The sequence below is a fragment of the Pleurodeles waltl genome, chromosome 6, assembly GCF_031143425.1.
Source record: "Pleurodeles waltl isolate 20211129_DDA chromosome 6, aPleWal1.hap1.20221129, whole genome shotgun sequence".
Classification (NCBI taxonomy): Eukaryota; Metazoa; Chordata; class Amphibia; order Caudata; family Salamandridae; genus Pleurodeles; species Pleurodeles waltl.
This window is the reverse complement of record NC_090445.1, coordinates 579309595-579337196: the sequence shown is the minus strand read 5'-3', so window position 1 is coordinate 579337196 and position 27602 is coordinate 579309595. Positions and strand designations below refer to the sequence as shown.

Here is a 27602-nt window from a genome sequence, read left to right as displayed (position 1 = left end):
GTGGGGTCACAAACCCATTATATATACCGAAAAGTCCCTCTGGAGTGGAGGAAAGTTCAAAGAGTGGTTTTGAAGTGCACCAGTTCCCCTTTCAATCCAGCCCTGTCAGCCCGGGGCCCTGGGGGGTTATCAGTTCTTTGTGTGAGGGCAGGCCGCTGGCCTTTGAAGTGTAAGAGAGAGCCCCTCCACCCTTCCTGCCCAGCAACACCCATCTGTATGCAAATGAATGCAGATGCAGCTGAGTATCCTGTGTTTTTGGCAGTCTGGGTGGAATGCACAATGGGAGCTGTCAACCAGCACAGGCCAGACATGAAGTGGAGACAGGCTGTGAGGTACAGATGGCAGTAAATGCTGAGAAATGCCTACCCTCTATAAGTGGCATTTCTGAAATAGTAATGTAGAATCCAACCTCACCAGTAAGTAGGATTTCTTACTACCATTCCAATCATACCAAATATGAAAACTCTATTCCCCTCAGATCAGAAATTACCACTTAAAAGCCTATAAGGGAATCTCTAATGCTGGCCTATGAGAGGAGCAGGCTTCATAGTAGTGAAAAATTACTTTGGGAGTTTTTCACTACCAGGACATGTAAAACTTATTGTTTACTTACACAGCACCCTGCCCTGTGGGTACTCTAGGACCTACATTAGGGGTGACATGTGTAAGAAAGAGGGAATTTAATGCTTGGCAAGTACTTTTAAATGCCAAGTCAAAGTGGCAATGTAACTGCACACACAGCCCTAGCAATGGCAGAGCTGGGACATGGTTAAGGGGCTACTTAGGTGGGTGACACAATCGGTGCTGCAGGCCCACTAGTAGAATTTAATTTACCGGCCCTGGACACCTCAAGTGCACTTTACTAGGGACTTACAGGTAAACTGTTGGAAAGTTATCTATTTCCCTGTTAACCCTAAGGTTTGTTGCTGACTGGTGCTGATGGTAACTGACTCTGTCTGTGCCATGGTCTCTGTTAGCCAGACTCAGGTCAATGATATGTTAAAACACACACATGTAGTAGAGTACACTAGATATTAGGGTACCCTTCCAGTTGGCCTGACAGACCATGTATGTCACTAGTATATAGTAGGGCAAGGGGGTACAATCTGCCTATAAGCCACTAGTATGTAATAGGGCATGAAGATTAGATGCCCAGCAGAATTTCTGCACTTGCATGTGTGCACTGCTTTGTGCTTTCTGTCCTTTTAAATGCAGGCCTGCCAGGCAGCCAGTCTTTAAAAGTCAAATTCACACCATTTGCATGACAGCCCCTAAAAATCCCTAGTAGATAATACGACAAGGGGGTGCCAACTACCTATAATGCCCTAGTACATAACAGGGCATGGAAGTAGAGTCCGAGCAGAGTTGCTGCCCTTTGCATGTGGGCACTGCTGGAGGTTTTCTGTCATTTTTAAAATGCAGCCTGACTCTGCAGACTGCATTTAGATGGAACTGGTGTCCCAATTCGACGTTGGTGTTATGGGCAATTCGAATGTGATGTTCTACCTTATTTTCACATACTAGCTACCCTCGGGGTCTCTCCTAGGCATCCCAGTGGTGGTGTGGGGGTCATGTAACTATAACCAGGGGCCTTAGAAAAGATGTTTTATAAACCCTGGTGAGGGAAAAACTGATCATTTCATTTGTCCCCCATTGTAGATACTGGGCTCCACAGGCTAACATTGCAATATTGTATTTTATTGTAAATATAGTCAGGAAAAGCATAGAAAAGTCATTCAAGGACCTAAAAGATTTGTTTTGATACATCCAGCAGTTCAACGTTGGTGAACTTATCATAACTTATACAGAAAATATGTCATAAGGCTTTTCTTTCTGTAGGCCAAAATCCAGCCTTCTGAAGGTTCCCAACTGATGGGTCAGTGCTAACAGGATTAGCGGGTCTGCTTTAATGAGGTGATAAGTGAGGTCCAGGAGAGAGGCTATATGGAGAAGTGCAGCTCTGCAGCTATACAGGAATGCCACAGCGGGGGGAGAGGTAATAAAACATCCAGCCTCAAAGGAGAGTAGGACAGGCAGAGTAGGACAGGTCACCTACCCCTACACCTCAGTGAGATACTAGGCTTAAGGAAGGAATTTGCAGGTGTTAAGAGGATGATGCTATGGAAATGAGCCAAACTGGGGTTGGTTTAGTCAGCTCTGACAGCTCTGTTGAAATTTCCACCATCATGGATTTTGGAAGAATGGAGCTTTCTGGGACAGGAATATGCCACACTTTGGAGGTCATGCAGCTTGGTGTCACCGTGCAGATTGGTCAGCCCCCCCCCCCCTTCCTCATGCCCAGCAGCTGGCAATAAATATGTGAGAGGTGCATAGCCTCTCAGATCTGCTGCCTGAAACTACAGAAGGAAGAAGGACTTACCTGCTGAAATCTGGAGCTGTACCCTTGGCCTGCACTTCTGAGTGAACTGTGCCTGCTGCACAATCTGGTACTACAGCCCTGGGGATAGTGCCTTGCTTCAAGAAGGACTCAGGAGTGGACACCCTGCAGCTACAGGCTAACAGATTTTCATCTGCATCATCTCCAGCAAGAGTCCCCAGCCCGGAGTGCATCCAGTGGACTTTTACGGATTTGGCCAGGTGCATTGTGGGAACTGTATTCCAACTTTCCAAGGAATATCCAGGAGATCCCAGCCCTTTGGATTTGAATTTTGGACCCCTTGTACCTGCAAGGAGGACTTCAGGAAATACCTCCAAAAGTTTGGAGAATTTTGGTAAAGTTGTTGCTTTGTGTTTCTTAGCACTAGAAATGTTTATTCTTTAAGAATTCATATCTCTGGTTCCCTACATTGGATTATTATAATTTTGGCGTCTATTTACTCATATAATTATAGCCTATTTTTATAAATTGGTGTGGGATTTGTATTGTGTGTTGTGTCTCACTTACTTACTGTATTGGTGTTTTTGAATGCTTTACACTCTTGTCTCCTACGTTAGGCCTGCCTCCTTGGTTACAGCTACCTAGGGGTTGAGCAAGAGGCAAATTTACTGAAACTTTTACTAAACCTATATTTCAGTTAGTGGCCTTATTGACAGGGGTAGGGTCATACTTACCACTACCAGTAACCCACTTTCCAACATAAATTAAATATGCCAGTTGGGTATAAGCCAGTGTTACCACGTTTAGGGGAGAGAGCACAAGCACTTTAGCACTGATCAGCAGTGGTAAAGTGTGCAGAGTCCTAAAGCCAGCAAAAATGGTATCAGAAAAATGGAGCGAGACATGCAAAAAGTTGGGGGAAGACCACCCTAAGGCTGTCAGGTCTAACAGCCACCTACAACAAGGTCAAATATGTAACTGAAGAAGAACGCATGGGCTAAAATATGGGCGTAGAAAGAAGGTAGAAACTGAATGACAATTACATTGAGGTACATTAAGGTGTGCATTAGGGAGTTTGTTTGAAAAAATATGACGCAAACGGTAACAGCATGTGACTGTCCATATTTTTAGACATTTCTCAGCAAGAGAAACCACAGATTGGTGAGAAAACACGATTTCAACTTTGAGAGGCTCCAATGATTTGCCACAATGCCATGCTGCAAAAATGCACTATGCTACTGGAATATCCTGCTCTTGCAGACTGATCTCTGGCTGCCAGATGGGTATCAGTACCTCTGGGGGCAACTCTTTCATAGAAAAGGTTAGTTTCTCATGTTCCAGTCATGCATATTTACTGTCTGAATATTGGGATGAAACATAAGAACCACTGCTCTCTGAGTAAGGGTTGTAACCTAAGGGAAATGTCAATTTGGTGTGTAACTCAGCTGCAACATGTCTAGGTACCATAGTTGTCTGGCCCAGTATAGGGCAGTTAGTATCACATGACCCTAGTGATATGACACTTTTGGCACACTCGCTGCAAGAGAGGGCTTGAAAGTAACACATAATTGAGAATGTAAGTCCACCTGATTGTGATTGCATATCCCATTGAACTCCTTGTTGAGAAACCTAGCAGGCAACTTGAGACATTTCTTGATCTACGTATTGAAATATACGATTTATCATCTTTTAAAGCAGCTCCTACTCAAAAGTGAGGGAAGAAAGGCCTATCAAAATGAGCTGCTGGCACAGCAATTCCTATGTCAACTGCCCATTACAAGAGACTCAATGATTAGTCACACAGTGAAATTCAACCTGGCTGAGCCACTGGCCCTCAAAGTCTAAGCATATTTGGCTTGAAGATCTAGAAGGAGGACCCTTAGGAACAGCCGGCTAGCCCCCAATTCAAGAGGGATGATATACACTTGCCGAGATGTGTCTGTCACCACGATCATGTGCAGCCAGGGTGGTCTGAAGGGCTCTCCTACAACAAAGTTAGAGGGATTTGTCCAACATTGCAGCATAGGGAATTGTGATGGATATAAGTGAAGAAGTCTTTTCATATAACTGTAAACTGGTTGCTAACAAAGCATCCATTTAAGGGGTTTCATATGAATGCATATGAGAGGAACCAGAAAAATGCAAGACAATTAAATCCAGAAGGTGTGACCTTGAAGTCTGTACTAGTTGCTCTGAGAACAGAGCACCCACCATTTCAATGTCATCCAATAACCCTGGCAGTGATTATACCCATAGCTGGCAAGTATCCAGCATTACTCTGATAAACTGAAGATTCTCTGACTGCACCAGTGATAACTTTATTTTGTTGTTTAAGCAAAAAGGTGATCACAGTACTCAAATTCTCCTGGAGGTCAGCTGGAGAGGCAGCCTTTCCTAGCCACAATCCAAGTAAGATTAGAAATGATTTCCCCTGTGATGGGCGTAATTAACTACCACTGGTATGACATTTTAAAGGACTGCGAGCAGAGGCAAGTCCAAAAGGGAAGACTGCGGTTGAAAAACTTTAAAAAGTGCCTGTGTTCTCTGACAATCGGAATATGTAAGTATATTTCTTGAAGATCTGGAGACACCACCAGTCTTTGAATTGCAAGGCTGAAAGACCTGTTGCACCATCACCATATTATTTTTTTCTTTCGTTACAAAACTGTTCAGCAACCAAAGGCCCAATGGTGGCAATCTGGAAAAGCATCCATTTCCTTTCTTTGCTAGAAGTACTTATTTTGTTGCTTCTTTCACAAAATAGGAACAAACACCATGTATCAAGATGCTTATGGGGAGGGGTTATTTGAGGTGTCAGACAGCCCTTATTTATGTATGTTTTACTGTATAAAGCAACGTTTTGAGTATTTCTGGTGAATTCCATGTAATTAAAGGTGCCACCTACTATATGTATTTCCCCACAGATGCATACACTGTTTTGGCAACCAAGTCATTGTCAATATGTAAGTATTCACTTGTCAATTTCCAGTAAGCTTTTCTCAGACAATGGTGACTACCTTTTTATTTTATTTTATTGTTTACATTGGAACTTACCATACCATGCTTCTTGGTTACGGTAAATGGTTGCATTTTCCATTTACAATATGAGCTTTTTAAGACCCCCATTTTTTCCTTCCTTCACCCGGCGACCCCACCGATAAGGAAGAATATATTGCATGACTTGTTATCACTGTATGTGGAACTGTTGGAAGGAGAAGAATGTACGCCCTAAAGGAAACTTTTGTTTTTAAAACCTGATATGGTGGTGAAGGACTATTTGAATTTAAATTTCTAGTTGCTTTAGAAAATGCAACAAAAGGGAATGTTTTTAGTTGCACGGTCAAGCAAGGTGTGATTAGGTATGGCTGCAAAGTTAACACAGCCATGGAGTGCTTCAATATTTATTCCTAAGATGACAAGAGTCGTTGGACTCAATCAAAGACTACGTAAATTTTGATTTTGAGAACTTCAACTATGATCAGATGCTCATGGACCAGATTTCTATGAGAACTAATACCAAGACAATTCTAGAAAGGTTATGGGGAACGCCAGACCTCACTCTAAAAACTGCCATTGATGTAGCAAAAAGCATAGATCATTTTAAACATGCGTGGAGGAGATTAGCAGGCCATTGTCTACAGAGGTCAACAACATAACAAAGAAAGATAGTGAAAAAAGGGTATTTATCTCCTGATAGGAAATGTTCTTTGTCTTGCTACAGGTGTGGTTGACTTGCTACAGGTGTAGTAGTGGCAACCATATTGGGAATTCAAGGAACTGCCCAGCGGTGGACACATTTTGTAACAGGTGTTGGACAAAAAGTTACTTTGATAGAGTGAGCAAAAGAGATGAGGTTAATATTGTTACAGGAAAAAGGGAAAGTAATGATATAACTTTAAATCCCAATGAATGATATAAATTTAAATCGCAATGGAGTGCTGAGTGTTAGAATTCAAAGGAAATGTTGGGGATTAGACAAGTACAGGATTCTGATTGTTGAAGAGAAGGTACAGCTGATTGTAGATTCATTGCATTCTACAATATTTTAGGAGATGCTCTTGACCACAGCTTAAGTCTAGAAAGTTATTATCTAACAATATTTAACAGGGGGTACCCTGGGAATAAAAACAATATTCTGGGACAACGTGAATTTTAAAGGTAAGAGGACTTACAGGAAAATAAATTTGTCAGAAAGCGAGGCCTACATCTTGGGCTGGCCATACCAGGAACAGATGGGGATTAGGTTAGATCCTTGGGTGGATCCTCCTGTGTACATCAATGATTCAGGGCATGTTAGTCATCTCACTGCTAAGGACAAATAGTTAGGGAAGCTGAGAGCAAAATCTGTGATATCTGAAGGTGAAAAGTTGTGAGAATACTTGAATATTTAAACATGGAATTTATAGTAAAGCACGCAGCCATGTCTATGAGGCACTGCATGCAGAATATCCATTGTCATACAGGGGTTAAACTCAAGGAGATGTTTAATGGTCTTTCTGCTTAAAACATTATAGAGCCAGTGGAATTGTCTCCTTGGGATTCTCTGGAGGTTATTTCTCTTACGAGCTCGATGGATTTACACCTTTGCATAGACTTGTGCAGTTTGAAAAATGTGTTATGGATAAATCACCACCAGCTCCCGAATTTGAATAAGATGCTGTTGACATTAGCTGGGGCAGCTGTGTACTACAAGCTGGATCTTGCATGTGCCCATCATCTAGTGATAATGGAAAATTATTCAAAATGTCTAACAGCATTTCTGACCCCCAGAAGCCATGCTTCAGTACAAACATGTGACTTTTGGCCCTGCGAGTGAGTGGGCATCTGTATATCAAAGTAAAATGAAGGAGATACTATGGAGAGTGGATGATGCTATCAACTTCCAGGATGCTGTTCTCAGTTTTACCAAAGAGTATGTACAGCATCATGTGATTCTTGAAAAAGTACTTCAGGTGTGCTTTGAAATAAGGCTAACCCTTAAACTTGATAAATGAAAATTTGGCTATGATGAAGTTGAATTTTTGTGCCATACTGTTTCCAAAGAGGTTATGAAACGAAAGATGGGTAATTTAAAGGGAGTCTAGAAGCTCCAGATCCTGCCTCCAATGAATATGTGATGTATTTCTTAGAACTCAGAGACTTTTATTCAAAACCCGTGGCTAACTATTTTGCTAAAGCAGAACCCCTAACGTTGTTGCTCAGAAAATGTTATATTTTTGAGCTGCAATAGATGGGCCCTTAGGTCAGAGAAGACATTGTATATGCACGTTGCTTTAAATCCTCTGTGATGGATGCACTCTGTATTGTAGCAGTTCATGCCAGTAATTGTGGTTAAGGGGCTGTCTTACAATAATGTGAGTGTCAGAAGACATATGCTTCTAGAGCACTGAAGAAAACAGAAAGGCATTATTTAGTTATTTGAAGGGAACATCTTGCCCCTCCAAATCTCCAAATATTCCTCTGTGGAATAGGATTTGTTCTTCATAAAGACCATAAGCCATTGGTCAACATGCTCTCAACCGGTGGAGGTAAGACTCTCACAGCTAAGTTAGCCAGGAAAGTCACAATACTTCAGGCTTTTGAGTTTGAAATTCAGTATGTTCCTGGTAGAAGAAATCAGCAAGCGGAGTACATGTCATGTTCAACCCTATACATTGATGAGGAGCAGGAGGAGCAGACCGAAGGTGAATTTGAGTTTACCATTTGTGATGTTCGGGAGCTTGGTGAGCGTTATATGGGTGGTGGTATTTCTAAGACTTGGATTGTACAGTGGAAGGTGATTTTGTCTTTGTAAAAATCAGAAAGTACTCTGTCAGAGGGTGAAGAAAGGAAACTGCAGGGGGAGTTGAAATCTTTTGTCAAAGTTTATGGAGAAATTAACATGAGTGCACAGCATTCTTATGAGGGAAGACAAAGTGGTGCCACCATTAGCTTTAAGGAACAATATTGTAAAATTGGGGTATGAGGGACAGCCAGGCATGTCAGTTACTCATAGGAAAATCCAAGAATACTTTCTGTGGCCAGAATTAGATGGTATGATTGACAAGAGGATAAGGGGGGGTGAACTTTGTAACAAGAGTCACAAATTAACCAAAACTTCTATGGTGGATCCCATTCCAGTTTGCTTTCCAAAGAGGCTTGGGAGGAAGCTAGAGTTGGACATAATTATTGCTTTCGTGCTCCTACAGGGAGAAATGTCTATGAGATGGTGCTGATCAATTATTGTTCCAAGTGATCATAGTTAGGAGCTGGGCAGGATGTAACATCAAATTCTATGATAAGTTTCTTGAAAGATGTATTTTGTAGGTCAGAACTTCCTGTGTACTTGGTAGAAAACAAACAATGAGCTATGGTTCACGAGTGCAACATTTACAGAATATTCAACAGAATGTGGGGTTGAGCACACCAGGACCGAGGTTTGTGATCCTAAAGCAAAGGCACAAGTAGAGTACAATTTAATTGGGCAATTAATGAAGCAATTCCATTGGTCGTTAGAGGGTGAATCAATTTGAATAAAGCTTTACAAGCCATTTTGTTATTCTATGGATCACATCCAACTCAATGATGGGAGTTTCTTTGTTTGAATTCTTGAGCGGGCACAAGTCTGGGTCACTGCTAGTCCCTAGATGATTGAAAGCGAGAGGTAGTATTTGTGAGCGCCATAGATTATTATATGGTGTGGTTGTGCAAACCTCACCATGTAATCATGAAACAATTTCATATCAGGTCCAGCCAGGTTCATTTGTAAAACCTTAGCTCAGTCTTGGGTAGCTGTGTCACAGAGCAGTCAGCTTTATCAAAGGAACAAGTGTAAAGCATCCAGAAGTACCAAAACAGTAAATAATAATAAAGCACAACACAATAAAATAATTTTTTTAAAAGACAATAAATCACTGATTTTCACTCACTGTAATAAATCATTGTAATCAGCTGTAATTGCATTATAGGGTTAGCCACGACAACTCCGTTGAAAACGGCTATATGGGAACTCTTGGACAGGCCAACTCCAATGTGGAACTGTCATGTGGACCAAATGGGTCCAGGGGGAGAGTTACCTGTCACTTTTAGCAATCTTCAATCCAGTTTCAAATCCTTAAGTAGGACCCAAATTGAAGTCAATAGAAGTGGTCCTGATGCAAATGATACAGGATACTGAAGAATGCTGAAGATTTTGGGCTGGTGCAGTGGGTCTTCCTGCGGCCACCTCTAGGTCCTCGAGCTTGGGGGAATTTTTTTTGGGGGAGGGCATCTTTGACATTAAGGGCTGTTCTTCCTTAGTGTCCAGGTGAAGTTCACTGCAGGTCCGGTTGCTCCTGGTCAACAGGTCTTCGGTTACAGAAAAAGCAACAGTTTCCTTTTAAGGGCAATAGCTTTCTTGAACGATGACAAGTACACTCTGATAACCTTCATGGGTCCAGCAAGCTCAGGGAAATTTGTGAGGGTCTGGACTCAGTCTTTCAGGCTACACTTCAGTGTCCAGCAGTGGACAGAGTTCTTGGTGCTGGGCTCACAAGGGTGCCCTGTAGCTGTAACAACTGACTCTTGGAGTTACTTCTTCAGCCTAGCACACATGGGCAACATTTCCACGAGTGAGGCACCACAGGAACAGCCCTCTCTTTGTCAGTCCTTGGGTACAGCAGGTGCAGTCCAGGCTTTGCTGCAGCCTTTCTTTGCTTGGTCCAAGCAGCTGCAGGAAAGTCCTTCTTCTGTCTTATTTCCAGGCCAGTAGTGATCGGGCTGGACTGTTCCCATGGGGAACACGGTCAAGACTGATTTGCATATGGCTGGGTTCAAACTGGGGTGGCATGGTGAGCAAAATAATTGATGGATTAAACCCAGATCTGTGACTGGGGGTGAATGTTTGATTGGTACCGCATTCGGTCCATCATTTGTGTTTGCTTTGCTTTTGTCGCCCTAAGTGCGCCGGGTATGCCCAGACGTGGGTCACGGGCTCAGTGTGCCACTGGACTCAAGATAGCCTGGCTGATGAAGGGTGATACCCTGAAACCGGTCCCAGGAAGCTTGTTTCCAGTCCAGGGAGAACCTAGCTTGGCAGTACGGGCTGGACTGTTCCCACAGGGAACAGGGTCAAGACTGATTTGCATATGGCTGGGTTCAACCTGGGGTGGCAGGGTGAGCAAAAGAATTGATAGATTAAACCCAGATCTGTGACTGGGGGTGAATGTTTGATTGGTTCCGCATTCTGTCCATCATTTATGTTTGCTTTGCAGTAGTGATCTGTAGTCTGAGGCCAGGGTGCTATTTTCATGCCGGGTACAAGCTTAGGGGGTGGTGGTGACTAACTAGCCAATGGGGTACCAGAACCCCTCCCATCTGATTACTTCCTGTAAAGTGTGGCATCTAGCTATCCCAGAATACACTATTCTGCCCACTTCCAAAATGGCAAGAACCTTCTCTCTGTGTGTGGAGCTCCCTAGTACAACCCAGAAATGTGGCCATGTGGAGCCCCCCCCCCATCTCCCCTTTGTGACGTCAGTGCATCACGAGGGATTTCACTTGGGGGGGTCAGCCACCTCGGAAAGCAGGCCAGCCCCCGGGGGGTATATTTTTTTACATAAAAGTAGGTGTCCCCTGGTGGGGGGTGCGATCGCGCTCCATCGCACCCCCGGGGCAAAATTTGTTCCCAAAAAAATAAAGAAATTGACAGGGGGTCGCCCGTGGGCAGGGCGACCCCCTGTAGGGGCAATACTTTTTTTTAGTAGTTGTAGGGTTTCCCTGGGGACCATTTTGGCCCCAAGGAAACCATACAACTACTAAGAAAATATATATATATATATATATATATATATATATATATATATATATAGATTATAGCTATCTATGTAGATAGATATATCTATATATAGATATATATATCTATATATAGATATATAGATATATATATCTATATATAGATATATAGATATATTCATATAGATCACTTTTGTCAATGCATGTGTGGTTTCCCTGGGGGCTGCGATCGGCCCTTAGGAAAACCAGACCCACATATAAAAGTGATACATATATATATATACATATATATATATATACTTGCCACCAGTTGTCTTGCAGTTGCAGCTTGCATCTTCAAAGCAATGCACATACCTCAACTGGCGTGTTTCAGGCTTTTAGGCAGCAATGAAAAAGTCAAGTAAGTCTTGTGATTATGTTTCTGCTACAAAAGGCTCAGACTTTTGTCTAGTGGCAGTTTTGGTGCCAAAAAGAAGTGCAGAAGGTTTATATGCCTACTGCAAAGGGCAAATCTGTATTTTATGTAAATAGCTGAGTACATTAGTAAAGTCAGCCATTACCTGCACTATAATACAAATAAAATGTATGTGGGGGGCGGCTATGGTAAGATGAAGGGCACTTTTGCTGGGTGGTAATGCCGGAATCTGAGGAGGAGGACATGGGAGTGGGAGCACCAATAATGATTGTTGGACTGGGCACTAGAGGTGCTAAAGACTGTGACGATTGGTATGTGACCAGGTGTTTTTTGAGTGTCTTGAAAGAACGTGCTGATTGAGGGAAGAAGCGCAGGTAAGGTGACCTCTACTGTTGCACGTATCACACACACACCAGCAATTTTGTGACTGTCTACGTAGGCTAGTGTTTTAGAGCAACAGTATAGCCAGTAGCAGAGATGGCGTCTCCTTGGATGACTGCTGCTCACGCTCTCACTCGGGTTATAGAGGACAGCTCTGACATAGGATCAGAGACTGAGACAGCAGATACTGAGACAGCATCTGAGGCAATAGGACAATGGCGCAGACTCTGGAAGCAATTTTTCAGTCGGAGGAGTCCCATTCAATAACTCCTCTTCCAGTAATTATGAGGGAGGTGATGAGGACAGTCCTGCTGTCCCTTCGCAAGCACAGTCTGTGCAACGGGACAATAGTCGGTTAGCTCAACCCAGAGAGCAGGTGAATGCGGCGGCAAGCACTGAGAGAGAGTGCTCTCTTGGGAGTTCCCCAATTTAGTTCAGGCCCAAATTCCACCGCCCAAATCATATTGTGGAGTCATCAAAATTATCTATCACAAAACAACCTGGTTTTGTAAGGCAGGCACCTGTGTTTTTGGTCCTGGGCTCGGCGGCCATATAGGGAAACATACTAAACCCAGACATTTCTGGAAACTAGGCATCCGGGGGAGTCCACAGAGGTGTGACTTGTGTGGATTTCCCAAAGTTTTCTTACCCAGATTACCCTGCAAATCTGAAATGTTGAAAAAAACTATTTTTTTTGCATTTCTGTCACACAAACTACAGGAATATGCTGGGATCCACAAAATTCTAACCACCCAGTGATTCCTCGCCTGTCCTGATAAAAACACTACCCCACTTGAGTGCCTGTACCTAGTGCCTGCGTCAGGAATAGATCACCCCAGGGTCAACAGTTGCCTCATGTAAGGACCAACATTGACCGTTGTGTGATCTATTCCTGTTGCGAGCACTAGGCCTACCCACACACGTGAGGTACCATTTTTATCAGGAGACTTGGAGGAATGCTGGGTGGAAGGAAATTTGTGGCTCCTCTCAGATTCCAGGACTTTCTATCATCGAAATGTGAGGAAAAAGTGTTTTTTTGCCAGATATTGGGGTTTGCAAAGGATTCTGGGTAACAGAACCTGGTGAGAGTCCCACAAGTCACCCCATCATGGATTCCCCTAGGTGTTTAGTTTCCAGAAATGCCTGGGTTTAGTATGTTTCCCCAGGTGCCGGCTGAACTAGAGGCCAAAATCCACAGTTAGGCACTTTACAAAAAATAGGTCTGTTTTCTTTAGGAAAATGTGATGTGTCCATGTTGTGTTTTGTGGCATTTCCTGTAGCAGGCGCTAGTCCTAACCACACAAGTGAGGTACTATTTTTATCAGGAGACTTAGGGGAACGCTTGGTGGAAGGAAATTTGGGCTCTTCTCAGATTCCAGAACTTTCTGTCACCGAAATGTGAGGTAAAAGTGTTTTTTTGGCCACATTTTTACGTTTGCAAATGATTCTGGAAAACAGAACCTGGTGAGAGCCCCACAAGTCACTCCATCCTAGATTCCCCTAGGTGTCCAGTTTTAAAACATGTGCAGGTTTGGTAGGAATCCCTAGGTGTCGGCTGAGCTGGAGGCCGCAATCTACAGCTAGGCAGCTATCCTTGCACACAAACACCCTCTAATCCATAAGCTCATATATATACAGATGAACACAGATAAATACACATCCAAGTACACACTCTAGCCACATTCTGACAATTAATTAATGTTAGCAGAATATACACATATATAAACCGAAAGTCACATTCTTTTATATGCAACCAAATTCGCACTCTCACATGTACACTTTTCCCACATACACACGCTAATAAACAACCTCTCTCAGTCTCTCACTCTCTGAAATTCACGCTCTCGTTCATGGACAAATAGACAGATCATGTTTCAAAAGTTGGTTTCAGGAAATAGGTAGACATTTTGTACAATGTAATCGTAATCACAATTGTTCCCCAGTAGTGCTTCATTAATCAGCATCAAATGTAGTATGGTTGCGCTCGCTGTATATCATAAAATGCCCTCCATGGCATCATGTTAGTTTCAATTTTTATCACCTATTCACTGTGACCTGCTGTGCTTTTGTTAGTGTTTAGCAAGATATGGGGTATCTATCGGAATGAGACAATTTGCACTGGGCGTGGGTCTAAGGTGGGCAATCGAGGTAGTCGGTCGAGGAGGGACTGGTGCATGTTGAGGTTTGCAGCTGGCAAGAGTGGGGTGAAGATGTATGAGAAGGGATGTGAGGCATTTGGGAAGTGTGTGTAGTGGAACAATGGCACAACTCAGATGTGGACAGGGTGTAGAGAACTGGGGGTGGGGTGCGTGGAATGTAGGGTGTCTATGCAGGGGGTATGCTTAAGGTAGATGAGAGGTGGATGGATGTGGGTTGATTATGTAGGTGTAGGTGGATAGGGATGGGTGGGTATTTTAGGTTTATTGTGATCCGAGTGTAAATGGATATATCCTCTGCATTTCATTTTCCATATTTCATCTCGTATTTATCGTTTTATAACCTAATGAGATCTATAGAGCACCCTGTAACCCTCAGGAATTCGCATATCCCTCTAGAAAACAGAAAAATAAAATACATTAAAACATATAAAGGGGAGTGAGGGTCGCGATGTAAAGGAAAGGAGAATAACGTGTGTATTAATGGGTTTATGTACGTGGTGGTGTAGATTACAGGAGTGCAGTAGAACAGAGGAATATGGAGGGTTTTGTAGATGTGAATGGAAGGAGGAGGGTTATTTTGGTCAGGTGTAAAGGGATTTTTGGTATTGTATATAGGATTAGGTGGGGGTGAGGTGTAGAGGAAGGGTGGTGGTTGAGTAGTGGATTAGGGGAGTGTATGTGGAGTGAACTAGAGTGAGGTTGGTAGGTAGTGAGGGATCATGCTTCTGCACTGATCATGCGTCAATCGATCTTACCTGTTTCTGTGCCATTTGTTCTGCTGGGAATTCATCTTGAAGTAACCTTGAAAAACAAACCAAATTACATTCAGGCCATGATTGAGGACTGTCACCCTCTGTTCTAAAAAAAATAAGACTATTCTCCCTTCCCTTTGGAGAGGTGCCCCTAGCTACTTGTAAACTAAGCACCTTTTTTTGTAGTTTTAAGTTTAAATTTAATTTTCGACTACAAAAAATAAAGTAATGACATATATACTGACTGGAAATTGTACTTTGTATTCAACTGAAAAAGCGGCCATGCCCCCTGAAAAGTATGTAACCGATACATATACAGCACATCCGCCTGAGGGCCAGAGGTCTCACCTCTTTCACCACAAAAGGTCTCCATATAACTCCTGCTCATAAGGGGCAGTCAATAAGTGATGTTCAGGAAGTGCCATATAAGGTGACAGGTGAATGGCATTTTCTTTGGTGGTCCTGATAGGATCTCTGGCTGTAATAACCTGTTAGTCAACCAAACAAGATTGCTAGGGTGTGTGCTTCATAAATGGGCATTACATACATCCCACATTCAAAGGCCCAAGAATCATGTAACATTCCACTTCAGCCTTGAAAATAAACATGGATATGTCAAAACATGTTTGAACAGACTGTGTGGTACACATGCCTCCTAGGGGAGCCTTTTGGTTGTACAATATAGCCTTGGCCTCAAAGTTAAAAAAGACACACTATCTGGTGCCATGACATAACCGACTGATAACAGCAGCATTTAGATTTAAATGATAAATATAAATTGACAAGTGTACGCAAAAATGCCTACACGCTCCTTCCTGCCTCCAATGTATCATGAGTCCTATCAGTCTTAAGTTATCGTCATCGCGATCAGCCTTGTAATGTCACAGTGCAAACTAAGGGCCTGATTCAGAGTTTGGCAGACAAGTTGGTCCATGCACCAACAGCACTTAAAGTGGAAAGGGCACAGGGAATGAGTGACAGATTTGGGCCATACCCCTATGCATTCTCCTCACTAAATATCACTGTTACATTAAAGCAAACGTGTCCTATATGAGGTTTTAAACAAAAAAATCCCTGTATCCTGTATGTAGGGTGATACCCTTTTCCTGAAGATCCTTCTGTGTTCATATTGTCAAACAGGAAGGACCTAAGGGATAGTCATAAAAATATACCGGAGGACCATACACACCCATTAGGTGTCATGCTGCATCATCTGTCATCCTGCGCTCGCCATAGAATCCTCCAATGGCAAACGGGGTTTTTCATTTAAAACCTCACATGGGATTTGTTAGAAATGGGGTCTCGAGATGGCAGTCGGTTTGCACCATGTCCAAGTAGGGACCCTCACTCTAGTCAGGATAAGGGAGATACCTGCTCAGATAACCCCTGCTCACCCCCTTGGTAGCTTGGCACAAGGGGTCAGGCTTATCTCAGAAGCAATGTGTAAAGCATTTGCACATAACACACAGTAATAAGTGAAAACACTACAAAAGGACACAACACCAGTTTTAGAAAAATAGCCAATATTTACCTATAAAAAACAAGACCAAATACGATAAGAATCCAACATACAGTAAGAAAAATATGAATTATGCAAGATTTACTTAAAACTACAGTTCCTTGAAGTGTCGGGAAGACCCGCAAACAGAACCCTGGATTTGCAGGGCGTCGTGATCTTCGCTGTGAGCACCGTAGGGCAGCGTCAGTGACGTTGCGGTGTCGGGTCCGGAGTCAGTGCAGGAGTCGTCTGGCCATTGAGGTCACACGCGTTGCAGATCGAACTCCAGGCTGATGAAGTCAGGTGCGCCGGCGTGGATGGCGTCGGGGCTGCGGTGCGAAGTGGGACAATGCGATGTGCGGTGCCCACAGGTCACGGTGCAGGCAGCGGCTCGTGACGGTGACCAGCGTCATCGGTGAGACCAGGGCTGCGGTGTGAAGCCAGGCGGTGCGACGTGCGGTGTCCACAGGCAGCGGTGTCATCGTTGCTGAAGCGCTGTCGTCGATAGGCCCAAGCCAGCGGTGCAGGACGGGACGGTGCTTCGTGACCCTCACGAGCGGTGTCCACAGGTCATGGTGTTGCTGAAGCGCTGTCGTCGATAGGCCCAAGCCAGCGGTGCAGGACGGGACGGTGCTTCGTGATCCTCACGAGCGGTGTCCACAGGCCATGGTGCAGGCAGGATGCCTGGGGACGACACAGGAGTCGATGGTGCTGGCGTCGGTGGACCGGAGCTGCAGTGCGGAATGGGACAGTGCTTTGTGTACCTCACGAGCGGTGTCCACAGTCCACGGTGTAGGCAGCGACGCCGGTGTCAGCAGGAGCGTCGTCGTCGGGGATGCCCAGGCTGCGGTGTGAGCAGGCAATGCCGGAGTGTGGGGCCCACAGGTCGCGGTGCGAGCAGCGGCTCGGTGAAGTTGTTCAATGAGGGTGTCGGTGAGACCAGGATCGCAGTGCAAAGAGGGGCAATGCGACTCCGTGTGGCGTCAGCAGGTCACAGTGCAGGCAGTTGAACAGCACAAAACACACAGTTCCCAGTGCTGCAGGTCGAGGAAACTGAAGTCTTTGGTGCCCCAGAGACTTCCAACAGGAGGCAAGCTCTACTCCAAGCCCTTGGAGAATTTTCTGAAGCAGGACACACAGCAAAGTTCACCCTTTGCACTTTTTTCAGGCAGAAGCAGCAACTGCAGGCCAGTCCAGCAAAGCAACACAGCAAAGGGACAGTACTCCTCCTTCAGCTCTTCAGCTTTTCTCCTGGGCAGAGGTTCCTCTTGATTCCAGAAAGATTCTAAAAATCTGGGGTTTTGGGTCTTCTTCTTATACCCAGTTCTGTCTTTGAAGTTGGCAAACTTCAAAGCAAAGTCTCAAGTGTTTGCAAGATCCTTCCTTGTTCAGGCCAAGCCCCAGATTCACACCAGGGGGTTGGAGACTGCATTGTGTGAGGGAGGGCACAGTCCTTTCAGGTGTGAACGACCACTCCTCCCTCCTCTCTAGCCCAGATGGCTCATCAGGATATGCAGGCTACACCCCGCCCCCTTTTGTGTCACTGTCTAGAGGAGAGGTGTGAACAGCCCAACTGTCAAACTGACCCAGACAGACAATCCACAAACAGGCAGAGTCAGAATGGTATAAGCAAGAAAATGCCTACTTTCTAAAAGTGGTATTTTCAAACAGACAATTTAAAAACCAACTTCACTAAAAGATGTATTTTTAAATTTTGAGTTCAGAGACCCTAAACTCCACATTTTTATCTACTATCAAAGGGAATCTGCGCTTTAAGGATATTTAAAGGCAGCCACCATGTTAACCTATGAGAGAGATAGGCCTTGCACAGTGAAAACCAAATTTGGCAGTATTTCACTGTTAGGACATATAAAACACATTAGTATATGTCCTACCTTAAACATACACTGCACCCTGCCCATAGGGCTACCTAGGGCCTAACTTAGGGGTGCCTTACATGTAGTGAAAGGGAAGGTTGCGGCCTGGCAAGTGGGTACACTTGCCAAGTCAAATTGACAGTTTAAAACTGCACACACCGACACTGCAATGGCAGGTCTGAGTCATGTTTACAGGACTACTAATGTGGGAGGCACAACCAGTGCTGCAGGCCCACTAGTAGCATTTGATTTACAGGCCCTGGGCACCTCTAGTGCACTTTACTAGTAAATCAAATATGCCAATCATGGATAAACCAATCAACAGTACAATTTCTATAGGGAGCACTTGCACTTTAGCACTGATTAGCAGTGGTAAAGTGCGCAGAGACAATAAACCAGCAAAAACAAACCTAAAAAAATAGGAGGAAGAAGGCAAAAAGTTTGGGGATAACCCTGCAAAAAGGGCCATTTCCAACAGGATTCATTAGCTTGAATGTGATAGTGAACAAGTTATTCCTCACAAAGGCAGCAGCTATTAAAGTGCCACAGGATATAATACACTTGTAATAATGCAGACGGGATAGCTGTCACGTTTGTGACGGAGTAACCCGACTGCCAAATGCCAAATGGTTCCCTGCTTTTCTTTGGTGTATGAAAAAATGGTTATTTCCTTTCTAAGGTCATTGTTGCACAGTACACGCCACCATAGGGTGTGACACCCCGTTGAATCCCATAAATAATTAAATACACAAAAAATGAACCTGCACAAATTGAACAGTCAGTTCTATCCCAAACGGATGTGGTTCCGTGATCTCTGTTATAAAACATGCAAATACCACCGCCATGGCTGAGGTTGGTGAGGGCTAGCTATGGACTAGGACTCCTGCCACGCTGCATTGGGGTGAAAGAAAATAGAGGGAATTGAGAAAATGAGTGTCTTTATTCTTCGTTTTCTTGTTTGAATGCTGGTAGTCCATCGGGGGTAGGAACGTTAAGGGAGCTTTTCGATTCATCTTTTTACCTACCCCAAACATGCTGTACACTAACCAAATATCCCTTAAAGTTCACTCTTTACTGTAGGTGGCACTTCAGACAATTCCAAGAAAATATGCTATGCACGTGCCCTTTGCTTTACCAGTTCCCTGTGGCTCCACACACGTCCGTTCGCCCTGTAAGCTCGTAATTATAGCTGAGAAGCTGAGTCAGCGCCTGTAAATCAAAAGCAAGTCATTGAGGAACCCAATATCGACGTAAGAGGCGCGAGCTCTGCAAGCACCCACCTGAAGAAGCTTCTAGCAGGTGGGGACCTGCAGGGACCTGGCATTAATTTATGTTAGTTGCCAGTTATGACCAGCTAAGGGATATAGAGAAAACAGGTGTTAGGGGCATTTGAACAGTGACTTGCCACATATTTCATTCACGTGCTCGGGTGTGAGGCAATTAGGGTATGTTATAGTGACATGGCGCCCTTAGGTTTTGCGAGCTCCCAATCCATGAATCACCTCAGAGCCCACTCGGTGGACTCTGCTCTGGAACCCCCTGGCCCCCGCCGGCCACACTCTTTCTACGAACTCAGGAAACAACGCAGACCCTACTTCGACCTATCATTCAATCAAATTCCACCACTGCAGTCACTCTGCATTCACATGCCTCGAAGTAATTTCAGTGCCAAAACATGCTACAAAGCCAACTTACCATTGCGGCTACTGCAGGTACTTTTCCAACCCAAATGGACTGGCATTTTGCCACTGCACTCCTACTGTACAAAGGAGCATATACACTCATGGTGCCGCTTGCGCCTTAGAAGACTGCCTAGTTTTGCTAAATCCTACAAACAGCCTGACAAAAAAGTCATAGCTTGTGACGCGAAAAATAAAGAATTTATGGTAATCATCTTAGGTTCAGCATGTAAACTGTTGTGCTTGACTGTACAGCGCAAAAGATGAATTGCACAACATTGACTGCATGCGATTTGTCCAATTGATTTTATTTTTTATGTTTTTTTTCGAAAGCCCCAGTGTTAGCTGGTTCACACCGGCGCAGCGGAGCTGTAGTTCCGCGTGGAAACCTTTGTCCTGAGAGCCTGTACACCACAGGGCCGAGAAGTCACAGTGATGGTGGCCACCTCTCTGTTTAGGGCGAAGTAAGAGCTGCTCATTTTCCCTACCCAGACCTATAAAGAGAACATCCCCCCCTGTGCCAGGTCAATTGGGGTTTTTGTTTTCAAGAAACAAACACACATTTTGGAAGAGTGTTTCTTGAACACCCCCCCCCCCCCCCCCGCCGCCCCACCCCCCAAAAAAAACGTTACTGAGCTTGGCAAAGTTGAAAACATTCAGCAGAGTCAATGACCTGGTGGCTCTGATGAAGGCACGGAGATACTCGCCCGCCTGGCGGGGATCTCTAAACTTGGCAGGTGGTCCGCTGACCTGGCAGGCATCTCATCAAGCGATTACACTGACAGTTACGTGATGGCACAGGGTCCATATTTTGTGGCTGATGAGTTACAAGTGGTCTGGTAATAAACATGAACAGATATACACAGAGAGCCCTTTTCAAAGAGTCACTTGCAAAGCCAAAGGGGTTAATACTGAATGGTGCACGCACACAGACAGGACCCAATTCGCAAAGCCATTTGCATGTTGCGATATTGTTCAATTTACATGCAAAACAGCTTGATTTACGAAAGCAATCAATTTACACAATCTGAAGCTATACTCATAACTTGATTTACCCATGTGCATTATTACCCCAGAATGGTTTCAAATTGCACAAGGGTAAGTCTCCTGCAATGGGTGTGGAATGGGTTCCAGGGCAGGGATGCCATAGAAAGTTTGAAACACCATATTTCTCCATGACCCAATCCCACCATGGAAACTTTCGGGTATTACTTCTGACATGGGCAGGTGTTAATCCCTTTCCAAGGTGGAAATAAGAGGGGCACTCTTAAAAAAATAGTTGGGGTGATGAGAAAGGGTTTTCTCCATGAATAAAAATATTTTCTGAATGGTGACGTACGGGAACAATGTCCAATTACACAATGTTTTTTTACATGCATAGTGTAGGAAAGTGCTCCTTTTGGTATAGTTTTGCCTGGTATTGATACTAACTTGACTGAGTACATGCTGAGATCCTGCTAAGCGTGCCCCAGCACCAGTTTTCTTTCCCTAAACTGTACCAGTTTTTCCACAATTAGCATACCCCTGGCACACAGCTAAGCCCCTTCTAAAAGGTACCAGTGGTACCAAGGGCTCTGTGAGCAGGGAGGGTCCCTAAGGGCTGCAGCATGTATTGTGCTACCCTAAGGGACCCCTCATCGAATACATGCACACTGCCATTGCAGATTGTGTGTGCTGGTGGGGAGAAAAAGGTAAAGTCGACATGGGACTCCTTCCAGGATGCTGTGCCCACAAACCACTGCCTGTGGCATTGGTAAGTCACCCCTCTAGCAGGCATTACAGTCCTAAGGCAGGGTGCACTAAACCACAGGTGAGGGCACTGCTGCATGAGCAATATGCCCGTACAGTGTCTAAGCCAATTCTTAGACATTGTGAGTGCACTATGGCCAAACTGAGTACATGGGCTAGGAGTTTGTCATTACGACTCCACAGCTCCATGATGGCTTCACTGAAGGCTGGGAAGTTTGGTGTCAAACGTCTCAGCACAATAAACCCTCACTGATATCAGTATTGGTATGGTGGGGCTGACCAGTCTCTGCCAGCCTGCCACTAGCAGACAAGTTTCTGACCCCATGGGGTGAGAGCCTTTCTGCACTCTGGGGTCAGAAACAACGCCTGCTCTGGGTGGAAGTGCTTGACACGTCCCCCCTGCAGGACCTGCAACACTTACCGGTGAGCCTCAATGGCTCAGGCCTCCTATTACAGTGCCCCAGGGCACTCAAGCTAGTGGAGATGACCACCATCCCCGTACCAGGCAGGTAGCAGGTCGGTGGAAAAATTAGGTAAAACAAAGAGGAGTAACCACTGCAGCGAGGACCCCTAAGTTGCCCAGAGCTAAAGTGACCCCCCTTGCAGAATCCTCCATCTTGTTTTGGAGGAGAGGGACCAAAAGGGATAAAAATGTGCCCCCCTCCCCTGAGGGAGTGGGCATAGGAAAGGTGTAGCTACCCTAAAGGACAGTAGCCATTGACTACTGCCCTCTGACCCCTGAAACACCCCTAAATCTAGTATTTAGGGGCACCCCTGAACCTCAATTGGTGGCCACAAGAAGAAAGAAGAAAGAAGGACTGCAAAGTTGACCCCAGGAGTCAAGACTCCAGACAACAACTGACTTGACCACAGCCCTACTGGCCTGTCTGCAGCTTCAAGACTCCTGCTCCAGAAGGGTGACACATCCTGCAGGGCCAACTACCTCTACAAACCCCCAGACGACTGCCTGCCCCACAGAGGACCAAGAACTCCAGAGGACAGTGGCTTCATCCAGAAGAAACCTTCCAAAAAGACTCCAGAACAGCCATGGATCCGCAAGCCCTCTCCACTTCGCACCCGACGCCCACAACCTGAGTCAGTTGGCCCACTGGTCCAGAGAAGGTCCCCAGGCGATTTTGACCTAGAGTCCACCATGGGTTTACCCCTTCTGGCCAACACAACAACGCCTGCAGCCTGAATCCAGAGGACCCCCACACCCCTGACTGCGATCGGATCCGATGAAGATTCCCGACGCCCAAGGAGACCCCTGCACCCACAACCCCCTTGCCTTGGAAAATCTGACTGACAGTCCAGCAATGTCTAATGGGTGCCTCTCCTGCTTATCCAGACTGGTTTCCCGGACCGACCCCCTGGACCCAGCCTGCAGCATCTTTTGTGACCCCAGGGTCACCCTGTTGAAAAGCATTGTGCACCCACCTCTGAGTTTGCACCCTGCACCCGCCACCCCTGTGCCACTGAGGGTGTATGTTTGGTGTAGACCTGTGCCTCCCTGCAGGTGCTGACCCATACCCCACAGACCTGTGTCCTGGAACTGCAAGCACTTACATGCAACCTGCTTTCTACCGAGCACCCCCAGTCCTCATAGGATTCAATTGAAAACACTACGCCAACTTTGACCTCTGCACCCAGCCGGCTCCATGTTGCTGGTGGTGTACCTTTGGGGTCAACCTAAACTTTGACCTGTGGACATCCTAACCCCTGAAGACTGCAATCGTAAGTCTTGTACTTACCTGTTAACTGTGCTAATACTTTCCCCCCCCAGGACTCTTTTGACTCCTATGAAAAAAGTGTTACATATGCTTGATACCTATTTACAACCGTACTTACCTGCAACTTCTGGTTTCAGAAATAAAGTAACAAAATATATTTTTGCTATATAAAAACCATTGGCTTGGAGTTAGTCATTGAGTGTGTACCTCATTTCTTGACTGTGTGTGTACAACAAATGCTTTGCACTACCCTCTGATAAGCCTAATTGCTCGACCACACTACCACAAATGAGAACATTAGTATTATCTACTTTAGCCTCTGTTAAGCCTCTGTGGAACCCCTAGGCTCTGTGTACGCTATATCTCATTTTGGTATAGTATATACAGAGCCAGACCTCTGTATTGGTGGCAGCGGTGGGATCTACGACTTTGCATTTGCTGAACTACTCAACCAATATCTGATTACATGACTAAGTTCCACATTGTCTTTAGATTCAACTGATTTTTGAATTGACACATTTTCTCAATTTTTAAAAGTCCTCCTAGGGCCCTGGTTAAGTCCCCTTCAGCATATCTTTTTTTTTATATTTAAAAGTTACCATAGTTAGGGGTAAGTAACTAGAAGCAGGTTTTAGTTCCTAAAAGAAATCCCTAACCTTAGTAACAAAATGAGCAGCTCAGAGGACATGGTGGTGGAACTCAACCTCACCCCTTACCTCCATCTTGGGATAAGAGAGCTAAGGTCCGTCTGCAGAATGAAACAGATTAAAGCCTGGTTCCAATCCTACCAAGATTAAGCTCCAGGAGCTCCTGGCAGAGTACACATGGGAACACCCTACTGAGGAGGAAGATCTTCTCTCACATGGGGAAGGAGTTAGGGATCAGGAGGATGAACTCCCCCCTCCTCACCACATTAGGGAGAACAGGGCCCAAATGCCCCTGTCTCCAAGGATAGTACTCACAGGATCTGGGTCTCCCACAGTGGAATCCAGTTCCTCTGGGAACACTGAGGGCAGGCTCAGTGAAGAGGACCTCCTTTTAGCAAGGATGGCCAAAAGATTAGCTCTGAGGTACAGCTCCTGGCTATAAAAAGGGAGAGATCAGCAATGGGCTCAGCATCTATTAATGGTAGCAGCAACCTAGTAACTAGTGACTAGGAATACTCTGACACCCCTACAATACCCAAGGGGATTGTCCTCAAGTATGAGGATGGTGATGACATCACCAAGCCGTTCATAGCCTTTGAGAGGGCTTGTGGAACCAGAAGACTGAAAAAATCTCACTGGGGAGTTCTCCTTTGGGAACTGTTCACTGGTGAGTGTAGGGGTAGGCTCCTCACTCTCACTAGTGCAGATGCTGAATCCTAAGACCACATGAAGGCTACCCTGATTGAGGGCTTTGGATTCACCACTGAGGAGTATATAATTAGATTCAGAAGGCTCACAAAACCTCAAGCCAATCCTGGGTTGATTTTGTAGACTACTCAGTAAAAATATTAGATGGTTGGATAACTGGAAGTGGAGTGCATGACTATGATGGGCTTTATAATTTGTTTATGAAAGAACATCTTTTAAGTAACTGCTTCAATGACAAGTTGCATCAACATCTGGTAGACCTAGGTCCAATTTCTCCCCAAGAATTGGGAAAGAAGGCAGGCCATTGGGTCAGGACAAGGGTGACCAATACCTTCACTAGGGGTGACCAAAAGAAAGGGGTTACAAATCCTCCCCAAGGGAAGGGTGGTGAGACACCTAAGGATAAAAGCAAAGAGCCTTATCATGGCCCCAAAAAACCTGAGCAGGAGGGCAGGGCCAAGCCTCTTCAAAATCTTCATATGTGTACAAGGGTAAAAACGTTGATCCCAAAAGGCCTGATGTTTCAACTGGAGATTTGGCCTGTCCCAAAAAGAATCCCCCTAGTACTGCACCACCTCGCACTGGTATAGCCAGTGTCCAGATGGGATCAACAGTGTGCCCAGAGCAAATCAGGGTCCACACTGAAGCTACTTTAGTTTCTGAGTGTGGGGTAGATGTTGCCACTCTTGCTGCCTGGCTCCCTAATATGAACAAATACAGAAAGCATCCCTTGATAACCGGGCAGAGGTAGAATGCCCTGAGGGATATAGATGCCAGTGTCACCATGGTGACAGAAAAACTGGTTTCCCCGGGAGAGCGGCTGGCTGCACAAACTTATCCAATCACCAAGGCTGACAATGTAACTAAGATCCATCCCACGGCTATGGTGACATTAGAATGGGGAGGGCCTACTGGCCTGAAACAGGTAGTGGTCTCTTCTGCAATACCTGTTGAATGCCTGTTAGGTAATGACCTGGAGTCCTCAGCTTGGGCTGAGGTAGAACTCAAAATCCAGGCAGCCTTGCTGGCAATCCCAGTGATAGTGTGTGTGAAGACTAGAGCACAGAGCCGAGCACAGGGTGAAAAAGAAGCACTGGAGCCAGGAATAATGGCTTGACTTTCCAAGAGAAAGGGCAGGAAGACTGGGAGAACCAGCTTCTGCACAGCAAAAGCACAAGACTCCTCTTCTCTGAAATGTCTTACCACCCTCTGAGGGAACTGAGCCCATGGAACTTGATCCTTACCTGGTAGAGCTCTTGGGGCCAGGGGGCCCTCTAGGGACCAGCTGTGCCAGGAACAGATAACATGTCCCACTCCTGAAGGCCTGAGGCAGCAAGCAGCTGCACAGGAGAAGAGAGATGTCAGTGGCTCCCACAGGGTCTATTGGGAGGAGGGACTCCTATACACTGATGCCAGAGACTCCAAACCTGATGTAACCAGGAGAGTGGTAATGCCTCAGCAGTTCAAGGAATTCATCCTCACTTTAGCACATGACACACCCCTAGCTGGGCACCTGGGCCAAACTAAGACATGGAATAAGCTAGTCAGCCATTTCTATTGGCCCAACATGTTTCAAAAGGTGAAGGAGTTTTGTAGCTCCTGTGTCACCTGCCAAGCCACTGGCAAGGCAGGTGGCTACCCAAAGGCCCCTCTAACTCCACTACCAGTGGTTGGGGTTCCCATTGAAAGGGTTGGTGAGGACATAGTGGGTCCACTTGAACTGTCCACAGCCTCCAGAAACCGGTATATACTGGTAGTAGTGGATCATGCTATCAGGTATCCTGAAGCAATCCCTATTAGGTCTACTACAGCTCCTGCAGTAGTCAAAGCCCTCATTGGTATCTTTACCAGGGTAGGGTTCTCTAAGGAGGTGGGTTCTGACAGAGGTGCCAACTTCATGTCAGCTTACCTAAAACATGTGGAATGAGTGTGGTGTGACTTACAAGTTCACTAAACCATACCACCTAAAAACTAATGGACTTGTTGAAAGGTTTGACAAGACATTGAAGGGCATGATCATGGGGCTCCCTGAAAAACGCAAAAGGAGATGGGATGTCCTCTTGCCATACTTGCTTTTCCCCTACAGAGAGATGCCCCAGAAGGGAGTAGGGATCCCACTTTGAACTTATGTTTAGCCACTCTGTTAGGAGACCACTTGCACTTGTGAAGGAGGGTTGGGAGAAACCTCTCTACGAGCCTAAGCAAGATGTGGTGGACTATGTGCTTGGCCTCTGCTCTAGGATGGCAGAGTACATGGAAAAAGCTTCCAAAAACCTTGAGGCTAGCCAACAGCTCCAGAAGCAGTGGTATGACCAAAATGCTGCACTGGTGGAGTTTGAACCAGGACAGAAAGTATAGGCTCTAGAGCCTGTGGGTCCCAGGACACTTCAGGACAAGTGGATTGTCCCTTACCCTCTCAGAGAGAAGAAAAATGAGGTCACCTACTTGGTAGACATGGGCCCCACGAGGACACCCAAGAGGGTGATCCATGTGAACCGCTTCAAGCTTTTCTGTGACACGGGCTGATGTAACCATGATGATGGTTACTGATGAAGATCAGGAAGCAGAGAGTGAGCCTCTCCCTGACCTCCTCTCTCACAACCCTAAAGATGGGTCAGTTGATGGAGTTGTCTACTCAGACACCCTCACTGCCCACCAGTAGGCTGACTGCAGGCAAACCCTGCAGCAGTATGCAGAACTCTTCTCCCTAACCCCTGGACAGACAGACCTGTGTCTTCATGATGTGGACACAGGTGACAGCTTGCCGGTCATATCCAAGATCTATCGGCAGTCTGATCACGTTAAGGAGATCATCAAAGTTGAAGTCAACAAGATGCTGGATTTAGGGGTTATTGAACCGCTAGCAGTCCATGGGCTAGCACAGTGGTCTTAGTCCCCAAACCTCATTCCCAGTGTTG

At 45.4% G+C, this 27602-nt stretch overlaps 1 protein-coding gene across 1 annotated transcript in view; it reads right to left on the bottom strand.

Annotated features, from left to right (window-relative positions):
- TULP1 (TUB like protein 1) overlaps positions 1-27602 on the bottom strand; it is a 594937-nt gene that overhangs the window by 526735 nt on the left and 40600 nt on the right. The window contains exon 2 of the mRNA XM_069238767.1: positions 14800-14845. Coding sequence (XP_069094868.1) covers positions 14800-14814 — 15 coding nt within the window. The 5' untranslated portion in view covers positions 14815-14845. The remainder of the gene's footprint in view (positions 1-14799; positions 14846-27602) is intronic.